At 46.2% G+C, this 22,819-nt stretch overlaps 1 protein-coding gene across 1 annotated transcript in view; it reads left to right on the forward strand.

Annotated features, from left to right (window-relative positions):
• The window catches only part of LOC126094700 (uncharacterized), a 477,763-nt gene that overhangs the window by 394,771 nt on the left and 60,173 nt on the right, over positions 1–22,819 (forward strand). Inside the window, exon 3 of the mRNA XM_049909228.1 lies at positions 1,963–2,096. Coding sequence (XP_049765185.1) covers positions 1,963–2,096 — 134 coding nt within the window. The remainder of the gene's footprint in view (positions 1–1,962; positions 2,097–22,819) is intronic.

Below are 22,819 nucleotides of genomic sequence, written 5' to 3' on the forward strand. Positions count from 1 at the left end.
GACTCTACGCCCTCTCGTCTCCAAAGGCTTCATTGAAATTTTACCTTGGAGAACACTGCTGCCCAATCTTAAATCTATGTTAAGGTGCAGCATAAAGCCGCCGGCTCACGGACCATTCATTCGAAACGTTGAGCGTCGCGAGTTCCTGACTTCGTAGCGTGGAAAAAGCAGGCTGGCGGTGTATTTTCGAACGTGCAGAGCAATATCTACCATGTCGTATATTCTGAAAATGGGTCTGAACGTAGACCAATGAGTTGAGAGAACGCCACCTATGTCACTTTACGACATTCCTCTTCCGTACAGTGTCGCAAGATGCCGTATTGGCTTTCAGTTAAAGCCCATATGTATAGATACACCGTTTCTAAGCACCAGAAAGTTGAGGGTCTCCCGAAAACCTGTCCTTAACTGTACGAATTGGTGTAATAAAATTAAGGAAACCTCTTATTTATGATTAAAACTTACAGCAAAAGTGGAAAAACATCAACCGGTATGTCACAACGCGGACTAAGGTGTGTGTTGAGTGGTCGTGACAGACGATCATCGAAGTGGATTCTGACGAAAAATACGAAGACGACTGCGAAAGACACTGCAGAACTGAATGTGGCACTCGCGAACCCTGTCGACGTCGAAATAACACGCAGGGAGCTCCTTAAGCAGGGAACTGCAGGACGAGCTGTAAGAAGAAACGAAAGTGTGGTGTCGATACCATAACACCCGGAATATAGAGAATTGGAGGAATGCCATTTGTTCGGATGAGTCTTGTTTCACACGGTTTCCGACTTCCGACCGAGTTTACGTGGCAAGTGTGCCACATGGCAGGGATTCGGTAATGATTGGGCAGCCATATCGTGATATTCAATGGGTCCCATGGTTGCTCTGAAAAGTCTTATTACTGCCAAGGATTACGTGACTATTTTGACTGAACAAGTCCGTCCTATGGTACAGTGTTTGCTACCCGTTAATGACGCCGTGTTCCAAGAAGGCCCTTATTCACGCAGCTAGCGTCGTCCAGGATTGGTTTTGTGTGCACAAGAATGGACTGTCGCATCTCCGCTGCCCACCACGGTCACTATATATCAACATTATTGAGCCTTTGTGGTCTGCTTTGAGGAGGATCCGTGGTTTCTATCCACCTCCAACATCGTTACCTGGATTGGCCAATATTTTGTTGGAAGGATGGCATAAGATTCTCTTGAAAACGACACAGAACCTTTATTTATCTATTCCGAGACGAATGGGAACTGTTTTGAATGCCAACGAGGTTCCTGCACCTTATTAGGCATGGTAATTTGCTGTGTTTTCGTTGTTTCCATTTTTCTGTCAGATCCCTGTACGTCTGGTTACTTACCAATGACTTGTCGAAGTGCCATTGCGCTCTAAAGGTGGACCAACACACTATTGAACAAATGTTTGTTTGTGTGTATGTGTGTGTGTGTGTCTGTGTGTGTGTGTGCGCGCCAGCGTGTAAGAGGGGTGTTGATTCGACTAAGTGCGATCCAAATGGACATCATGATCACAGCCTTGAGACTTTACCGCAGAGACGGCGGTTGGATGTCAGACCCGCCAGGGTAGCCGAGAGCGCTAACGGAATGCTTCCTGGATCGAATCCGCCCGGTGTGCCGGCCAGCCTGGATATGGTTTTTAGGCGGTTTTCCACATTCTACTAGGTGAATACCGGGCTGGTCTCCATGTCCTGCCTCAGTTACGCGACTCGCAGATATTTGAAACACATGTACGCTATTTCACGATGTACACTAGACGCAGACAGCTGGGGTACACTAATTCTGTATGGGGTGGCGGCAGGAAGGGCATCTGCCCACCCCTTAATATTAACATGCCAAATCCGTTTAACCATGACCGACCCTGCGTCACTGCGGGACAAGGCGCAAGCGATAGCATAGAATAGAATAGAACGGCGGTTGGTTGTCAGTGTTTGGCAGAGGCTGTGTGTCCTGTTTGCAGGTGCAATCCAGGCCCGGGACACGCGGCAGGCGCCTTGCATCGCGCTGGGCGACGGCGGCCACGTCACCACGCTCACCGTCAACCTCATGGCGACGCCCGGCGCGCCCGACTACTGCGGCGTCATCGTCAACAACGTGAGTACTCGTCAAATATGAATCACAAAATTACTGCGACGACAACGACGATCTTTCGGTTTAGACGTCCCCACAGGCTTCTGGCGTAGGTTCCTGGCCAGACCCTGCGTACGGCGCAGCGCCTGCACAAGAACAAAGTCCTTCCTTTTGGGTCCTTGTGTCCTGTTTGTGGTTCAGGAATCCGTGTGCCTGAGTGGGGAGTGAGACGTAGTGCAAGCGGTGCGTTAACCCGCGCAACCAGACAAATCATAAATAGCGCTTTGTGGGCTCACTTTGGGATGCTTGCACCTTGAGGAGTAGCCATGAATAAACGTCCCCAGACCATGTGGCACTAACTTGAAATCAGTTTCTCTGCCCCAGTAACTTGCTTCACAATTCCGAATTGTAACTCTCCTCCGTAGCCGAGGTCCTAAACGCCAGCCTGTGCTGTGGCGCTCGACTCAAGTGTGATTGGAGCGCTATTATTCCCTATATAGATAACTGGTCTGGCGGACAGGGAGGCAGCAATATGCAGTTGTTTGCTGACGATTCTGTGGTGTGCGGGAAGGTGTCGAAGTTGAGCGACTGTTGGAGGTTACGACTTAGACAAAATTTCTAGTTGGCGTGATGAATGACAGCTAGCTCTAAATGCAGAAAAATGTAAGCTAATGCTGGTGATTACGAAATACAGACCAAGAATTTTCGGATACAGCATTACAGTGTCCTGCTTGATTAAATATCTAGGCGTTATGTTGCAAAGCAGTATGAAATGGAACGCGCATGTGAGGGTGGTTGTGGGGAATTCGACTGGCCGACTTCGGTTTATTGGGAGAATGTTAAAAAAAACGTGGTTCATCTGTGGAGGAGACCGCACTAGTGCGACCCATTCGTGAGTACTACTCGAGTGCTTGGGATCCGTACCAGATAGGACTACAGTAATACTTCGAAGCAATTGAAAACGAGGTGCAGGATTTGTTACAGATAAATTTGAACGACACAGAAGTGTTAGGCGATGTGCTTTGTGAACTCAAATGAGTATCGCTGGAGTTAAGGCGACGTTCGAGGTAAAACAAAAATGAAAAAAATTAGAGAGCCGGCGTCTGAAGCTGCCTGCAAAACGATTCTAATGCTGCCAACATATACATATTTCGCGTAAGGACCACGAAGGTAAGGTACAAGAAATTAGTGCTCATGCGGGGACTTCCCCTCGCTCTATTTGCGAGTGAAACGGGTAAGGAAATGACTAGTAGTCGTACATGGTACCCCTTTCCACATGCCGTACGGTGACTTGCGGAGTATGTATATAGATTTAAATGAGGAATCGAAGGTAAGTGGAGTCATGATGGTGAATGAACTTTTAATCGCCAGTATTTTGCCCCCAAGGAGAGGAGAAGTGGTGGCGTAAAGTTCCTGATGACCATCTTTGCGCCAGTGTTTTGCATTAAGTCGTGTTCACATACGTAACTAATTTGACGCTACAGCCTTTAGCTTCCTGTAGCGGCACCGGAAGCTACTATTCACATATGATACCAGAAATTCTACGTAGATGCACAGCCTTCAGCATGGCATCGATTGAAATCATATCGACGGGATTAATGTTATAGTACAGGTTACGGCGTTAGAGCTGTGACAAGGAAGACGAAACCCAATGTTCGATCCGAAAATATATTTCGCGAAGGCATAAATCAAGGGGCAAAAGCACATTTATAGAAGAAATAGTGCCCGAAGCCGAAAATATTGTCTGCTATGGCAAACTTAACCAACATCTGGCATGCGAATATCATCTGAAGATACGCATCGCTTCCAAGATATTAGAATCTTATTTTATTCGTTGATTTGGGCATTTCGAGTAACTAATTTTTTGAAACTACCTGGCAGATTAAAACTGTGTGCCGGACCGAGACTCGATCTTGGGACCATTGCCTTCCCCGGGCAAGTGCTCTACCGACTGTTCTGCAAGGTTCGCAGGAGAGCTTCTGTAAAGTTTGGAAGGTAGGAGACGAGGTACTGGCAGAAGTAAAGCTGTGAGTCATGCTTGGGTAGCTCAATCGGTAAAGCACTTGCCCGCGAAAGTCAAAGGTCCCGAGTTCGAGTCTCGGTCCGGCACACAGTTTTAATCTGCCAGGAAGTTTCAAATCAGCGCACACTCCGCTGCAGAGTGAAAAACGTATTCTGGAACTAATTTTTTAGTTTAACAGCTGTGACATTACACTCGAGGGCTATTTCGTACACAGGAACCCCCCCCCCCCCCCCAGACACACACTACTACAGAAAATTGTACCTTCCGACAACTGCTAAGACTGTTTTCAGTAACAAAATGAAGACACACTGATATCGAGTGAAGTACAGCATAAATTACTCCACGATAACTGCGATAGAATGATCGTGTTTCGTAATGCAGCACCAGGGAGCAGTGATGGAAGGATAGCGGAGTAATAAAGTACAACTACTCTGAACTTTCTGTGGCATGACAAAAGTTGTGTCTGTGAAGTTGTGCCACTGAAAACTGGGAGTTCGCACTTGCAATTGAATTGCAACTGCAGTATGCCACTAACTGCAACTAACTGTGAACCGAGATTTAAGTTCCGAACCTTTCCACGGCGATCCGCCCGTCGGATGGGAACGTTAACCCACACGGTCCCCTTGGACGCTGTTCGAGGTAAGGAGGATAGGTGACAGCACCGGGTTTCAGCATCTCTCTTCTGTTAACCTCGTCACACAACGCAAAACATAACGCCACACTACACATATCCACTACACCCACTGACACTCAACAGATAGACGTAGGACATACAAGGTGACAATTATTGAACTAAACTGAAAAAAAAAACGTAAATTAGTTACAAACTACGGCGTGCACACACGTTATTTAACATGTAAACATCACTACAGATATTCGGATTTTGGTTATGACATGTTCGATATGCCTGCCATCATTGGCGATGATTGGCACAGACGAATACCGAAATTCTGCTTGACCCGCTGAGGTGTGGGAACATCGATGCTGTCGATGACCTCCTGGATGGCTGTTTTCAGCTCAACAGTGGTTTTGGGGGTTATTTCTGTACACCTTGTCTTTAATATAGGCCCACGAAAAGGGGTCGCATGTATTCAGATCCGGAGAATATGGTGGCCAATCGAGGCCCATGCCAGTGGCCTCAGAGCTCCAAAATGTTCCTCCAGGACATTAAACACTCTCCTGCCTCGATGGGTCGAGCTCCGTCTTGCATGAACCACACCTTTCTCGAAATCAGGGTCACTTTTGATAACGGGGGTGAAGTCATCTTCCAAATCTTTCACGTACCGTTCGGTAGTCACTGTGCTTTCAAGGAATATCGCACCGATTTTTCCGTGACTGGAGATTGCACTCTACACAGTCACCCGTTGAGTATGAAGTGATTTCTCGATCGCGAAATGTATGTGGATTCTCAGTCCCCCCCCCAAATGCGCCACTTTTGCTTATTGACAAACCCATCCAAATGAAAGTGGGCTTCGTCGCTAAACCGAGCAATACTAATTCTCTCATGCTCCACGGCTAATCGTTCAGTTTGAACGTCCTAACTCAAACGGTTCAGAAGTTATGACGATTTTATTTCATATAGTTCAATAATTGTCACCCTGTACGTCTCACCTATCCGCAGTGAAACGAGCCATTGTGTGCGGCGGAAGTAATTCCTTTCCGGCTGTGCGGCTGAAGCTACATCTTGTGCTCTCCCTGCAACAGTGTCAAACTAACTTACTTTTTTTTTCAATTGCAAGGTTACTAATACCCCTTCTGTGCTGGATAGAAGTGATGCAGGAATTTATACAGATTTATTATGTCTACTGTTGACGATAAGCAGGGAAACCGGTTTGAGTCACGACCTCGCACAAATTTTCGATTGTCCTGACATATTCATTATGTTCCAGGTTTAGCAGTTCTTACCGTTCTGTACTGATATCGTTTTATGTCACTGCATCTACACCGATCTCAATCCAACTAATGCATTCATTTAATTGCAGTACATTTAGGAAGGAAGATTAGAGTTTAAGGTCCTATCGACAACGAAGTCGTTGGAGACGGAGCACAAACTCGGATTAGGGAAACATGCGGAACGAAATCGGCCGCGAGTCTTTTAAAACGAACCATCCTGGTATCTGCATTAAGTGATTGAAGGAAATCACGGAAAATCTAAATGTGGATGCCGGTATGGCAGCGCTAAACGCTGTGTGAGATGTCGGCTAAGTTATCTAGCATACCCCTGGGATCAGTGGTGGCATACAGGGAAGGGAAGCTCGCCATAGGTCATGCAATTTTAAGAGACACAATTTCTCACTATGGATAACCCTTTATTGAATGAGAGTTACTGGGGTTGACCCTATTAAGCATGAAAATACGAGTACCATACCTCACACGGGTGTCCTAATGCAAACACACATCTAACTGAAGAAGGAAACTTGCAGTCAGTATAATAATTTAGTTTATTGCCGTAAGACGTAAAATAAAATGATTTATCCACTGAATCAAACTTATAAACATTTACTAAATGTACCAAAGGTTGTAATTATGACTGTAAACTAAGTACAAGTGGGTGGACATATGAAATCATAATATGAAACCATCACAGATATTGCCACTGACTGTGCAAAGGCTTAGTGGTTTGAAGAAAGAACCCCAGAAAGTACGACCTCCGAGAGAGTCATCAAAGCACATGACAGGTGCAACTGGCTGGCGGTCAATGCTAAAACTGTGCTATTAAACCCTGATGCAATTTAACTAGCTTTGCGTCCCGCTCGCCACAGTGGTTACTGTGGTGTCACCGCCAGACACCACACTTGCTAGGTGGTAGCCTTTAAATCGGCCGCGGTCCTCTAGTATACGTCGGACCCGCGTGTCGCCACTGTCAGTGATTGCAGACCGAGCGCCGCCACACGGCAGGTCTAGAGAGACGTCCTAGCACTCGCCCCAGTTGTACAGACGACTTTGCTAGCGATGCTACACTGACAACTACGCTCTCATTTGCCGAGACGATAGTTAGCATAGCCTTCAGCTACGTCATTTGCTACGACCTAGCAAGGCGCCATTACCAGTTAATATTGAGATTGTGAAGCATGTACAGTCAAGAGAGATGTTCACCAATTGTGGATTAAAGTTAAGTATTGTACCAGTTACCTCCTTTTTTTACTAGACTCAACTCCTATAACTGTTCCAGACCTCACGCCAGCCTGCGTGAGCTTAAAAGCGTGCATTTCGGCCTCCTCTAGCAACACGGTGTTGGCTCTTCTGCCAACACAATAGTTACATCGACGGCTCATCCTTACCAGGTGTGTGTGTGTGTGTGTGTGGTGTGTGTGGGAGAGAGAGAGAGAGAGAGAGAGAGAGAGAGAGAGAGGGGGGGGGGGGGGAGTTGGAAGACGGTTGCGGTAGCAAATGGAAATTCTCAGTCCAGCTCGAGCCCTGTTGTCTGCTCTAAAGCCGCCTATTCACAGGCCAACCAGCCGGCCGACACCACCTCCCTGCGAAGCTGGTCTGCCCCGACATGTCCACCTTTGTAGTGTACGATATTACAGCGGTCGGGTCCAGGGTCACGGTGCGTTCGGCTCTGCTGGCGCACCGCTACCTGCCAGCCTGCATCCTTTACCCTTCTGTTTTGGCATGCTGAAAACTGCTACGCGACAGTGCGCAAGCAAGGTCCCGCACATGGTCACAGTTTGCTCACACATGGTGACACGGGTTGTCTACCAACTGAGCTGGGAAGGGGTGTGGGGAACAAATTGACCGACTTGTCTGTCAGTGAATGGGTGGCCTAAGTTGGTGACATCTCTCTCTCTCTCTCTCTCTCTCTCTCTCTCTCTCTCTCTCTCTGGTTGACTAAAGTGGAGTGCATTCTCGCTCGATGGCACTCCTGAGTCGAATGTATCTTTGACAGCTCAGCAGCAAGTGTCTTCACTTCAATCTCTGTACCGCCAGTGTGTTCTGGCTTTACTCTCTGAAACCTGGCTATTATTTCCCACGTAGGAATGTCGCCACCCAATTGCAGTAGGCCGTGTGAGTGCTGACCAATAATAACAAGTTTAATTAATTCGTATTCTCACGGATTTTGTCATGGTTAATCAGTAATGGCTTGGCATGTGGAGGAAGGCAGAGAATCTCTTCTACTACAAGACAGATTTCCAGCATCGGAAAGTGGAAAACCTTGGACATTGACACGTCCAGGTGAACGGTCCTTCTACTACACTGAAGCGCCAGAGAAACTGGTATAGTATGCGTATTCAAATACAGAGATATGTAAACGGGCAGAATACGGCGCTGCGGTCGGTAATGCCTGTATATGACAAGTGTGTGCTACAATGACAGGCCGTCAAGATTTAAGTGAGTTTGAACGTGGAGTTAAGTCGGCGCACGAGCGAGGGACGCAGTATCTCATAGGTAGCGATGAAGTGGGGATTTCCGTACGACCATTTCACAAAGAGTGTACTGTCAATATCAGGAATCAGGTAAAACATCAAATCTCCGATATCACTGCCGCCGGCAAAAAATCCCGCAATAATGGGGCCAAAGACGACTGAAGAGAATCGTTCAAAGTGACAGAAGTGCAACCCTTCCTCAAATTGCTGCAGATTTCAATGCTGGGCCATCAACAAAAGTCAGCGTGAGAAACCATTCAACGAAACGCCATCGATATGGCCTTTCAGAGCCGAAAGTCCACTCGTGTGCCTTGTCTACTGCACAATACAAAGCTTTACGCCTCACCTGGGCCCGTCAACACCGACATTGGACTGTTGATGACTGGAAATATGTTACCTAGTCGGGCGAGTCTCGTTTCAAATTGTATCGAGCAGATGGATGTGTACGGGTATGGAGATAACCTCACGAATCCATGGACCTTGAATTTCAACAAGGGATTGTTCAAGCTGGTGGAGACTCTGTAATGATGTGGGACGTGTGCAGCTGGTGTGGTATGTGACCCCTGATACGTCTAGTTACGACTCTGACAATTGGCACATACGTAAGTATCCTGTCTGATCATCTGCATCCATTTATATCTAATGTGCATTCCGACGGACTTTGGCAGTTCCAGCAGGACAATGCGTCACGCCATACGTCCAGAATTGCAGATTGGCTGCACTCTTCTGAGTTTAATCACTATCGCTGGCACCCAACTTCCCAGAGACAAACATTATTGACCATATCTGGGATGCCTTCCAACGTGCTGTTCAGAAGAGATCTCCACCCCCATGTACTCTTACAAATATATGGACAGCCCTGCAGGATTCAGGGTGTCAATTCCCTTTAACACTACTTCAGACATTAGTCGAGTCCATGCCACGTCGTGTTGCGGCACTTCTGTATGCTCGCGCGGGTCATACACGATATTAGTCAGGTGTAACAGTTTCTTTGGCTCTTCAATGTAAAATAATTACTGTGAACCCGACCCTCTTACTCGGATTTAGGCGAACATCGCGAGCAGTCGCGAGCGACAGCCACTTCCGTGACCTCAAGCTCTGAGTTTTCCACCTGCCTTTCAGATTTTATTTTGTCAAAAGGATTCCTTCTATCTTCTCGCACAATGCACGGTGAATAAGTTTACGACACCCTGGTTCGTCTAAGTTACGAGCTTGCTAAAGAATACTGCCAGCGCGGGAGAAAATAACAGATTTCCCTCACTGTAATAAAAGGAGAGGGGAAGAAGAAGTAATTAGCTGTGAAACCAGTGGCAGTAATGAATATTGTTTGCAGTTTTCATACATCATTAAGGAAACGACTATACTACTATTGGGGTGAGCATATTACGTTATGTATTATTATGTAATAATTCGATCAAAAGCTGCCACACGACAACTGCCTCGAAACTTTCGGCTCAGTGTGTTTAATTCAATTCAAATGTTTGGTAACTATCTCATGGCATCCATGCTGTAAGTAAAAGTGTTAACTAGACGCTTCAGATAAGCAGAAATAGTATTAAAAAAAAAAGTGAGCACCCTCGTTAAGGAGGTTTGCATTCTTTCAGACGCCGTCGAGAGAAGCCCGTCATGATATTTGCGTAGTTAGTACAATGAACTACGACCTTGTCATCATAAAACCGATGTGAAATATTTTTTGCTCGAGGAAGGAAACTGCGAAGAACACATTGTAGGGCGTTTGATCTGCCTTGGGTATCAATTTAATATTCACTTCGTCTTCAGGGATTGGCTCATCAGCCATTCAGCGAACCTTGGACGAAGCGAGCGTAAGAGCAACGATGCTAATGGAAACTGCTTAGGTTACAAGGTCAGCTGACATTGCAATTCTGTAGTTACTGCAGTCGAGGGAGCTCCCGAGAGGAGAACGGTGAATCCTGAAAGGCCGCTATTGTTGGCTCACCTTGGAAACTATTGCAGGCCCTCTTATGCAGTGAATCTACCCTCCCATACACACATCCGATGAACACACCGCATTACTCCAGGCGCAACTAGCGGTGTCAGTTCATTTCAAGTCTGAAGAGCACTTGACACTCTAGTTCCTGAACCTAGTTTCTTTTCTTGGTAATAGAAACGTTTACGGCAATGTTGCATCCTTAGGTAACAAAACATCCAGGACAGTTTCTGTAAGTGTTACACACAGATATTTCATGCGAGTGTAGATTCTATACTATAAATATTATAGTCTTTCAGATATCGCCTTGTTCCAAGTAGCATAGCTGTTTGGATTTTCAGGGGAAATAAGAGCCAAAGGTTTACTATGTGTAGGAAATGCTGATTGAAAGCAATCGTGACTGGATGACAGTTGTAGGTTCGACATCATAGCGGACTGTAACTACACCTTCCATTCTTTTCTTCTTCTTTTCACTCGTCGCTGCGTTTAATAGCAATCTCTGCAAATATTTCCTTAACTCAACTAAAAAGTTAAAATTATATAATAGAATAGAGGAGAAATATCCGAAGAGTCTCCAAACTGTATAATGCAATGCCTGAAAAAGACAAGAAAATAATAATTACAGTAGCACCTACATTTTAATAGAGGACAATATACATACATGCTGCGAGAAAATAAAATCAAATCCAAGTTGAGTTCTGCCTTCGATAAAATGATTGTGTAGATATTGTACGGAATAATTAATGCTAGCCTCCATAACACGTATTTTCTATAATTTTATCAAAATACTTACAGAAAGCAGTGAAACTTCATTTATGTTGTTACGGACATACGTAGCAATTCCATACACCTCGTCGTAAGTTACAGCAAGTGCCGAATATCCAGGAATTCGACCTTGGGTTCGGAATATTTCTTCCCTGGAAACACGAGTTTCCTGAGTGGCGACGACATCGGTATTGTTGTGCACCAAAAGTTTTGACAGGTAGTCACACTTTGCCCTGCTAATGCTTTCGATATTCAGTTGGAGTTTGATATAGTTGGTCCAATGTTTCTTGTTAATGGGCTCTGAAAAGAACTGTTTCTGCTGTTTAGTTGATATGTCTTTCCCAGTAGATCCTATGGATAGTCTGGCTGCCTGTAATCACTGTTGCTCAATTGGCACCACCCAGGAGGCACGTGTAGGGTATTTTAAAGTTAAACCTACGGACGGTTGGCGAACGTAAAACTGGAAGTAAGTTTCAGAGACAGAATTCTTCGTCATAATTGGAACCCAAAATATCTTGGTGTCATCCTGGGCCGTACACTATGCTTCAAACAACATCTTCTTAACTTATCTCAAGAGTTGAGGACTCGAAACAACATCCTCCGTAAGCTACGCGGAACTACCTGAGGGTCTTCAGCAACCACTCTGTGATCTTCAGCTCTGGGCTTCGTGTACTCAAGTGCTGAGTATTGTGCACCTGTTTGGATGAACAGTCATCATACAAGGCTTGTTGACACCCAGCTGAATACGACAATGCGCATAATATCTGGCGCAATCAGATCTACCCCAGTTTATTGGCTTCCACTGTTAACTGGCATAATGCCTCCTGCTCTACGCAGATGTACTGCCCCTATGAGGGAATTCCTCAAGATCTCCAGGAATTCTCCCCTACCCGTGCATAGCGACCTGCCACTTTTAAATCGTAAGAGACTGAAATCACCACATACAACTAAAACTGGTTCAAATGGCTCTGAGCACTATGGGATTTAACATCTTAGATCATCAGTCCGCTAGACTTAGAACTACTTGAACGTAACTAATCTAAAGACAACACACACATCCATGTCCGAGGCACGATTCGAACCTGCGACCGTAGCAGCAGCGCGGCTCCGGACTGAAGCGCCTAGAACCGCTCGGTCACAGCGGCCGGCTCCATCCAGCTCTGTGCGCTGCTGCTGACATGGTTGCTAAGGATTTCAAACCCCTTGAAAAATGGAAATGTCGGTGGGAAGCAGTGACAGATGTGCACCTGCATAACATCTTCTCAGGTGCTAAACTTCCAAGTCGATTCGACCTACCACGCAAGGGTGCGGGGGACGACAGGTTGGCCGACTCGTCGGCCAGTAAATGGGTGGCTTAAGTTGGTGGCCTCTCTCTCTCTCTCTCTCTCTCTCTCTCTCTCTCTCTCTCTCTGGTTGACTAAAGTGAAGTACATTCTCGATAGCACTCCTGAAGCGAATGTATCTTTGACATCTCAGCAGCAAGTGTGTTCACTTCAATCTCTGTACCGCCAGTGTGTTCTGGCTTTACTCTCTGAAACCTGGCTATTATTGCCGACGTAGGAATGTCGCCAGCCAATTGCAGTATGCCCTGTGAGTGCTGACCAATAATAACAAGTTTAATTAATTCCTATTCTCACGTGTTTTGTCATGGTTAATCAGTAATGGCTTGGCATGTGGAGGAAGGCAGAGAATCTCTTCTAATACAAGACAGATTTCCAGCATCGGCCAATGGAAACTCTTGCACATTGACACGACCAGGTGAACGGTCCTTCTGCTAGACTGAAGCGCCAGAGAAACTGGTATAGGAAAGCGTATTCAAATACAGAGATATGATGTAAACAGGCAGAATACGGCGCTGCGGTGGCAACGCCTGTACATGACAAGTGTCTGCTACAATGACAGATTGTCAAGACTTAAGTGAGTTTGAACGTGGAGTTAAGTCGGCGCACCAGCGTGGTACACAGTATCTCATAGGTAGCGATAAAGTGGGGATTTTTCCGTATGACCATTTCACGAGTGTACTGTCAATATCAGGAATCAGGTAAAACATAAAATCTCCGTCATCGCTGCCGCCGGAAAAAGATCCCGCAAGAATGGGGTCAAAGACGACTGAAGAGAATCGTTCAACGTGACAGAAGTGGAACCCTTCCGCAAATTGCTGCAGATTTCATTGCTGGACCATCAACAAATGTCAGCGTACGAACCATCCAATGAAACATAATCGATACGGGCTTTCGGAGCCGAAGGCCGACTTGTATACCCTTGATGACTGCACGACACAAAGCTTTACGCCTCGGCTGGGCCTGTCAACACCGACATTGGACTGTTGATGACTTTAAATATGTTGCCTGGTCGGACGAGTCTCGTTTCAAATTGTATCGAGCGGATGGACGCGTACGTGTATGGAGACAACTTTATGAATCCATGGACTCTATATGTCAGTAAGGGACTGTTCAAGCTAGTGGAGGCTCTGTAATGTTGTGGGGCGTGTGCAGTTGGCGTGGTATATGACCCCTGCCACGTCTTGATACGGCTGTGACAGGCGACACGTACGTAAGCATCCTGTATGATCACCAGCATCCATTCATGTCCATTGTGCATTCCAACAGGACAATGCTACACTCCACACATCCAGAATGGCTACACAGTGCCTCCAGGAACACTCTTCTGAGTGTAAACACTTCCGCTGGCCACCAAACTCCCCAGGTATGAACATTATTGAGCGTATCTCGGATGCCTTGCAACGTGCTGCTCAGAAGTGATCTCCACCTCCTCGTAGTCTTACGGATTTATAGACAGCCTCCTGCAGGATTCGTGGTGTCGATTCCCTCCAGCACTACTTCAGACATTTATCGAGTCCATGCCACGTCTGGTTGCGGCACCTCTGCGTGCTCGTCGGGGCCCTACACGATATTAAGGAGGTATACTAGTTTCTTTGGCTCTTCAGTGTATGTCTCCATCTTGCCGGTCGTTCGAATCGTGCCATATTCAAATTTGTAGGGTGTTCAGATATGACAGTGGCCCAGTCTTGGACTGGATGAGAACGTGAGAGCAGACATACTCGTCGTCAAGGTTCCAGTCAACCACATCTGACCACCACGATGGGGCACTACTGTATTGTGCACCACACATCCCGCAACCCCTACACGTCTGCACCTGCCATCCGAGAACAAGTAATGGGTTCTGTGCAACGTTATGCACCATCCCAAACGCCTGGTCGGAAAGTAGCAGCAGTAAAACTATGGAATCGTCTCATGTGCGGCCTGCCGTTAACACCAAAACACAAACGGCTGTGTTTTGTGTGGCGCACTGCCCAGGAAGCGTGGGCCGCTAATGAAAGGCGTCGCATTGTGCTCAAACACGAATCGCCATTCTGCACTAGTTACATTCTTCCAATATTTTGGAGATGCACACCTGTCATGGCGCCGGAGAACCATCGGGTTTGACTTGGGTCACGGCCGGTAGTGATAGAGTGAACTGTGACAGCATAACAGTTCGTAACAGATATCCTGGCCCTCGTGTGTTTCCTCTCATGCGACAGAACATGGTATCCCAAAAAGAATGACCCCATTTTAACGTTTAATAATACTGAGACAAATATCACAAGGTAACTGAAACAGCGCTAGATGTAATCGGCATGGTCTAGGGTTTCAGAAAAAATCCACTAGATGTCGCTACGAGCGCTGACCTGGAGCGTGCAGCCAGTCTCGAGCAATATGGCGTCCGCGCAACAGAAGGCGTATTGTGTTATCGAATTTAGTCCTACTCAGTCAGTGATCGAAGTTCAGTGGGGTTTCATATACGATTTCGTGCTGAACCACCATCACCAAAGAACATTCGACAGTGGTATAAACAGTTTGAAGAAACAGTGTGTCACTATAAAGGCAAAAGTCCTGACCGGCCCCGCATTCGAGGACATACAGGACCATCATATCTTGCAGTGCTACGGAACTGGTTATTCCCACAACCTGACTCTGACAATTTCATCTATGAGCAAGATGGAGCACCACCGCACTGGCACAACAACGTGCGCAGTTTCCTCAATGCCAACGTGATTTAACGTTGGATAGGGCACACACGAGGCCTCCGAGAAAGACAGGTCGCGGCGCGTACGTCACGGAGGCAGTCCTGCGCTCCGTTGCTCGCTCAAATCAGCAGAAAAACGACGTTTCTACACCTGTTAACTCGTAGCTAGGAGTATCCGTACAAACGAATATGGCTGTAATGGCGTACAATAAAATAAAATCATGCGAAAATGATTTTCAGTTGGATAAGGCACCACTTCCAGCATGTAATGAGTACTGTTAATCAGAAGAGACTAAAAGCTATAAACAAGCCGTTATACCATTTAAATCGAGTATTGATCTTAAATTAAATTTTGCTGTAGTAATGTTAATCAGTAAGACTTCATAATAGGATATTTCAGTGGAAGATGCAATTCTAGTTAGTACTTACACGCCCAGCTGCAAGTTAACAGGTTCAGAAACGCATTTTGTCTTTTGAGCTGAGCGAGCGACTGAGTTCATGGCTACCTTCGTGACGTACGCGCCGCGGCCTGTCTTTCTCATGGGACTCGGGGCGTACAGGACTGCGAGACCAGGCTTTACGCTCTTGGCCTCCTAGGTCCCTGACTTAATACCATGTGATTTCTTCTTATGGGGATATGTTAAACAATATGTTTACGTTCCTCCCTTACCTCGTGACATTGATAAACTAAAACCCAGAATATCAGCTGCTGTGGCTTCAGTGACAGAAGACACGTTACGCTCAGTTTGGGATGAATTCGGCTGTCGGCTAGATGTCGTCCGTGCAGCCAATGGAGGACATATTGAACATTTATGATGGATTTTTATAAACTTCTGTCTTTTCTGACAAGGGAACCTCCCCATCGCACCCCCCTCAGATTTAGTTATGAGTTGGCACAGTGGATAGGCCTTGAAAAACTGAACGCAGATCAATCTAGAAAACAGGAAGAAGTTCTGTGGAACTACGAAAAAATATGCAAAATATACAAACTGAGTAGTCCATGTGCAAGATAGGCAACATCAAGGAGAATGTGAGCTCAGTAGTGCCTTGGTCTCGTGGTTAGCGTGAGCAGCTACCGACGAGAGGTCCTTGGTTCAAGTCTTCCCTCGAGTGAAAAGTTTATTTTCTTTATTTTCGCAAAGTTATGATCCTTCCGTTCGTTCATTGACGTCTCTGATCACTCTAATAAGTTTAGTGTCTGTGTTTTACGACCGCATCGCAAAACCGTGTGATTAGTAGACGAAAGCACGTGCCTCTCCAACGGGAACCGAAAATATTTGATCGCAAGGTCATGGGTCAACCGATTCCTCCACAGGAAATCACGTCTGATATATTCTATACGACACCGGTGACGGCATGTGCTTCACATGACAGGAATATGTTGTCGACCCACCTAACTTGTACACTTGGCGAATGGGTAAAAAGATTCTTCTACCTTGCCCGATTTAGGTTTTCTTGTGGATGTGATAATCACTCCCAAACAAGTGATGAAAACATAAGAGTCTGTCACATAAACTGAAAATAAAAAAATTAAACTTTTCACTAGAGGGAAGACTTGAATCAAGGACCTCTCGTTCGGCAGCTGCTCACGCTAACCACGGCACTACTGAGCTCAGAGTCACCTTGATGTTGCCTATCTTGCGCGTGGGCTACTCAGTTTGTATATTTTGATTATTTTTTTCATAGTTCCACACAACGTCTTCCTGTTTTCTCGATTGATCCGTGTTCAGTTTTTCAGGGCCTATCCACTGCGCCATTTTATAACTAAATCTGAGGGGGGTGCGATGGGGAGATTCCCTTGTGAGTAATTTAGTATCAATTTGTTGGTGTTAAGCCCTTCTTCCTAATACATCTACATCTACATTTACATGATTACTCTGCAATTCACATTTAAGTGCTTGGCAGAGGGTTCATCGAACCACAAGCATATTATCTCTCTACCATTCCACTCCCGAACAGCGCGCGGGAAAAACGAACACCTAAACCTTTCTGTTCGAGCTCTGATTTCTCTTATTTTGTTTTGATGATCATTCCTACCTATGTAGGTTGGGCTCAAAAAATATTTTCGCATTCGGAAGAGAAAGTTGGTTACTGAAATTTCGTAAATAGATCTCGCCGCGACGAAAAACGTCTTTGCTTTAATGGCTTCCATCCCAACACGCGTATCATATCTGCCACACTCTCTCCCCTATTACGTGATAATACAAAACGAACTGCTCTTTTTTGCACCCTTTCGATGTCCTCCGTCAATCCCACCTGGTAAGGATCCCACACCGCGCAGCAATATTCTAACAGAGGACGGACGAGTGTAGTGTAAACTGTCTCTTTAGTGGACTTGTTGCATCTTCTAAGTGGCCTGCCAATGAAACGCAACCTTTGGCTCGCCTTCCCCACAATATTATCTATGTGGTCTTTCCAACTGAAGTTGTTCGTAATTTTAACACCCAGGTACTTAGTTGAATTGACAGCCTTGAGAATTGTACTATTTATCGAGTAATCGAATTCCAACGCATTTCTTTTGGAATTCATGTGGATCACCTCACACCTTTCGTTATTTAGCGTCAACTGCCACCTGCCACACCATACAGCAATCTTTTCTAAATCGCTTTGCAACTGATACTGGTCTTCGGATGACCTTACTAGACGGTAAATTACAGCATCATCTGCGAACAACCTAAGAGAACTGCTCAGATTGTCACCCAGGTCATCTATATAGATCAGGAACAGCAGAGGTCCCAGGACGCTTCCCTGGGGAACACCTGATATTACTTCAGTTTTACTCGATGATTTGCCGTCTATTACTACGAACTGCGACCTTCCTGACACGAAATCACGAATCCAGTCGCACAACTGAGACGATACTCCATAGGCCCGTAGCTTGATTAGAAGTCGCTTGTGAGGAACGGTGTCAAAAGCTTTCCGGAAATCCAGAAATACGGAATCAACTTGAGATCCCCTGTCGATAGCGGCCATTACTTCGTGCGAATAAAGAGCTAGTTGCGTTGCACAAGAACGATGTTTTCTGAAACCATGCTGATCACGTATCAATAGATCGTTCCCTTCGAGGTGATTCATAATGTTTGAATACAGTATATGCTCCAAAACCCTACTGCAAACCGACGTCAATGATATAGGTCTGTAGTTCGATGGATTACTCCTACTACCCTTCTTAAACACTGGTGTGACCTGCGCAATTTTCCAATCTGTAGGTACAGATCTATCGGTGAGCGAGCGGTTGTGTATGATTGCTAATTAGGTAGCTATTATATCAGCGTAATCTGAAAGGAACCTAATCGGTATACAATCTGGACCTGAAGACTTGCCCGTATCAAGCGATTTGAGTTGCTTCGCAACCCCTAAGGTATCTACTTCTAAGAAACTCATGCTAGCAGCTGTTCGTGTTTCAAATTCTGGAATATTCCATTCGTCTTCCCTGGTGAAGGAATTTCGGAAAACTGCGTTCAATAACTCCGCTTTAGCGACACAGTCGCCGGTAACAGTACCATCGGCACTGCGCAGCGAAGGTATTGACTGCGTCTTGCCGCTTGTGTACTTTACATACGACCAGAATTTCTTCGGATTTTCTACCAAATTTCGAGACAATGTTTCGTTGTGGAACCTATTAAAGGCATCTCGCTTTGAAGTCCGTGCCAAATTTCGCGCGTCTGTAAATTTTAGCCAATCTTCGGGATTTCGCGTTCTTCTGAACTTCGCATGCTTTTTCCATTGCCTCTGCAACAGCGTTCGGACCTGTTTCGTGTACCATGGGGGATCAGTTCCATCACTTGCCAATTTATGAGGTGTGAATCTCTCAATTGCTGTTGCTACTATATCCTTGAATTTGAGCCACATCTCGTCTACATTTGCATAGTCAGTTCGGAAGGAATGGAGATTGTCTCTTAGGAAGGTTTCTAGTGACATTTTATCCGCTTTTTTAAATAAAATTATTTTCGTTTGTTTCTGGTGCATTTGGAAGAAACGGCATTGAGCCTAGCTACAACGACCTTGTGATCACTAATCCATGTATCAGTCATGATGCTCTGTATTAGCTCTGGATTGTTTGTGGCTAAGAGTTCAAGCGTGTTTTCGCAACCATTTACAATTCGCGTGGGTTCGTGGACTAACTGCTCGAAATAATTTTCGGAGAAAGCATTTAGGACAATCTCGGAAGATGTTTTCTGCCTACCACCGGTTTTGAACAAGTATTTTTGCCAACATATCGAGGGAAGGTTGAAGTCCCTACCAACTATAGCCGTATGAGTGGGGTATTTATTTGTTACGAGACTCAAATTTTCTCTGAACTGTTCAGCAACTATATCATTGGAGTCTGGGGGTCGGTAGAAGGAGCCAATTATTAACTTCGTTCGGCTGTTAAGTATAACCTCCACCCATACCAATTCGCACGGAGTATCTACTTCGACTTCACTACAAGATAAACCACTACTGATAGACATAAACACTCCACCACCAGTTCTGCCTAATCTATCTTTCCTGAACACCGTCTGAGACTTCGTAAAAATTTCTGCTGAACTTATTTCAGGCTTTAGCCAGCTTTCTGTACCTATAACGATTTCAGCTTCTGTGCTTTCTGTTAGCGCTTGAAGCTCAGGGACTTTCCCAGCACAAGTACTACAATTCCGACTGTTCCTTGATCCAACCACGTCCTGTATTTGCCATGCACCCTTTGAGACTGCAGCCCACCCCGTACTTTCCCGAGGCCTTCTAACATAAAAAAACCGCCCACTCCACGCCACACAGCCTCCTCCGCTACCCGTGTAGCCGCCAGCTGAGTGTAGTGAACTCCTGACCTATTCAGCGGAACCCGAAACCCCACCACCCTATGGCGCAAGTCAAGAAATCTGCAGCCAACACGGTCGCAAAATCGTCTGAGCATCTGATCCAGACCCTCAACCCGGCTCTGCACCAAAGGTCCGCAGTCGGTTCTGTCAACGATGCTGCAGATGGCGAGATCTGCCTTCATCTCGTAAGCAAGACCGGCAGCCTTCACCAAATCAGATAGCCGCTGGAATCCAGAGAGAATTTCCTCAGATCCAAAGCGACACACGTCCTTAGTGCCGACATGTGCCACCACCTGCAGCTGGCTGAACCCTGTGCTCTTCATGGCATCCGGAAGGACCCTTTCCACATCAGGAATGACTCCACCCGGAATGCACATGGAGTGCAGACTGGATTTCTTCCCCTCCTTAGCCGCCATATCCCTAAGGGGCCCCATTACGCGCCTAACATTGGAGCTCCCAATTACCAATAAGCCCACCCTCTGCGATTGCCTGGACCTTGAAGGCTGAGAAATCCTCTGAAACAGGGCAGGCAGCTGCATCTGGCTCAGCCAGAGACAGTACCTGAAACCTGTTTGTCAGACGCACCGGGGAGGCTTTCTGATCAGTCTCCGGGGACGTCTTTCGCTGCCTGCCACGCCTTGGAACGACCTCCCAATCAACCACAGGCGAGGGCTCAGCTCCACTGCGGGCAGCAACCGGGGCAACCACAGCAGCAGACCGATGTGGGGACAGATGGGACGAGGTTGACATCCCCGTGATACCCAAGTCCGGCTCCCCACAGTGGTGCCCATTGGCAACAGCCTCAAGCTGCGCGACCGAAGTCAGCGCCGCCTGCAGCTGTGAGCGAAGGGATGCCAACTCAGCCCTCATCCGAACACAGCAATCACAGTCCCCGTCCATTCTAATCGATGCTGAACAACAGTTACTGAAACACGAGTCCATGCCTAGATAATGCAAGGGAAACACGCAATGAATGTATGAACTAACCTGTACAAATGCCTAACGACTGCGCTACAGTCTGCCTGAATTTACGATTACAGTAACTAAAACTCGAAATCACACCCCCTATACGAAACTATGTAACAAATAAGTGAGCTAGAAGTATACGACTTGCTGCTGGCAGCTGCTTATCCAACGGCGGGAGGGAGCACACTGGCTGTGACCAACCGACACTGGCCGTTCAAAACAAAAACAGAAGACAATTGACTACGCAAGTTTATACTATTCAGGTACTAAAACGCAATGCTACAACTCTCAAATACTATAATACGCCCGATATCTATGAATTAAACAATTCAAGTACCGAAAAACACGCAAATAAATTAAGAATTAAACTATGTAACAAATAAGTCAGCTAGGAGTATACGACTTGCTGCTGGCAGCTGCTTATAACGGCGGCAGGGAACACACTGGCTGTGACCAACCGACACTGGCCGTTCAAAAATAATTCTGTTTAAAATAGGGTCATTCTTTTTGGGACGCCCTGTACTGTGGTGTAATTTTTCAACAGTCCACACACGGCACGTACGTCCATGAAGTCTGCTTGATGTTGAGGTCCCTATGTGGGCAGTGAGATCCCAGATTTTTAACCGATAGAACATATAAGCTCTGATATCAACTCCATCTCAGTAGCCAGTATCCAGGGCATCTAGGACTGGTTATAACAGCTGTGGAACAGCTTGCTGCAGCAGAGGTTAAAACGACTGGATGGCACTCTTCCCAACCGAATCACTGCATGTATGCATGCATCCAGGCCAGAGAGGGTGAAACACCATAGTGATTCATGAGCTCATATTGACAAGTTCTTTGGATATTTGTCTTTCGTTGTAATCGCTAGGCAACGGCCTTGCCGCAGTGGATACACCGGTTCCCGTGAGATCAACGAAGTTAAGCGCTGTCGGGGGTGGACGGCACATGGATGGGTGACCATCCAGGCCGCCATGCGCTGTTGCCATTTTTCAGGGTGCACTCAGCCTCGTGATGCCAATTGAAGAGGTACTCGACCTAATAGTAGCGGCTTCGGTCAAGAGTACCATCATAACGACCGGGAGAGCGGTGTGCTGACCCCACGCCCCTCCTATCCGCATCCTCCACTGGGGATGACACGGCGGTCGGATGGTCTCGGTAGGCCACTCGTGGCCTGAAGACGGAGCGCTTTTTTTTTCTCAAATAACGTCACCTACCCTCTCAACCTGTGAAGTTTCATTTCGTTTCCTCCTCCACTTCTAGGTGCGATATATAGCGCATAGTTAGAGGAATTCATTTCCATATTTGAGGAAGCAAATGTATTGTAGATACGATAAGATTGTCCGCTCCATGTCGTTTATTGTTACCCGACCGCTGTGGCCGAGTGGTTCTAGATTCTTTAGTCCGGAACCGCGCCGCTGCTACAGTCGCAGGTTTTAATTCTGCCTCGAGTATGGATGTGTGTGATGTCCTTAGGTTAGTTACGTTTAACTAGTTCTAAGTCTAGTGGACTGATGGCCTCAGATGTTAAGTCCCATAGTGCTTAGAGCCATTTGAACCAATTTTTCGTTTATTGTTCTAATTTGCAATAGACCAAAGAAAGTTATTGTTACGTATAGCTTTGCCGATGTGCGGAATAAACAAAGAGCACAATAGTCTGTAAGAAATTGAATTGGATTTTTCATTTCTTCTCCTGAAATCTATAAGAGACGGCCAAATGAGAACGAGACATATGAAAAGTTCGTAATTAAACTGTTTATTATCTCAAAAGTACTCGGCGTAAATGCTAATACATGTGTCCCACAGTGAGAAAAGAAGGTCATTATCGTAATGGAAGGAATGATTGCAGTTGC

This window comes from Schistocerca cancellata, chromosome 8 (genome assembly GCF_023864275.1).
Source record: "Schistocerca cancellata isolate TAMUIC-IGC-003103 chromosome 8, iqSchCanc2.1, whole genome shotgun sequence".
Lineage (NCBI taxonomy): Eukaryota > Metazoa > Arthropoda > Insecta > Orthoptera > Acrididae > Schistocerca > Schistocerca cancellata.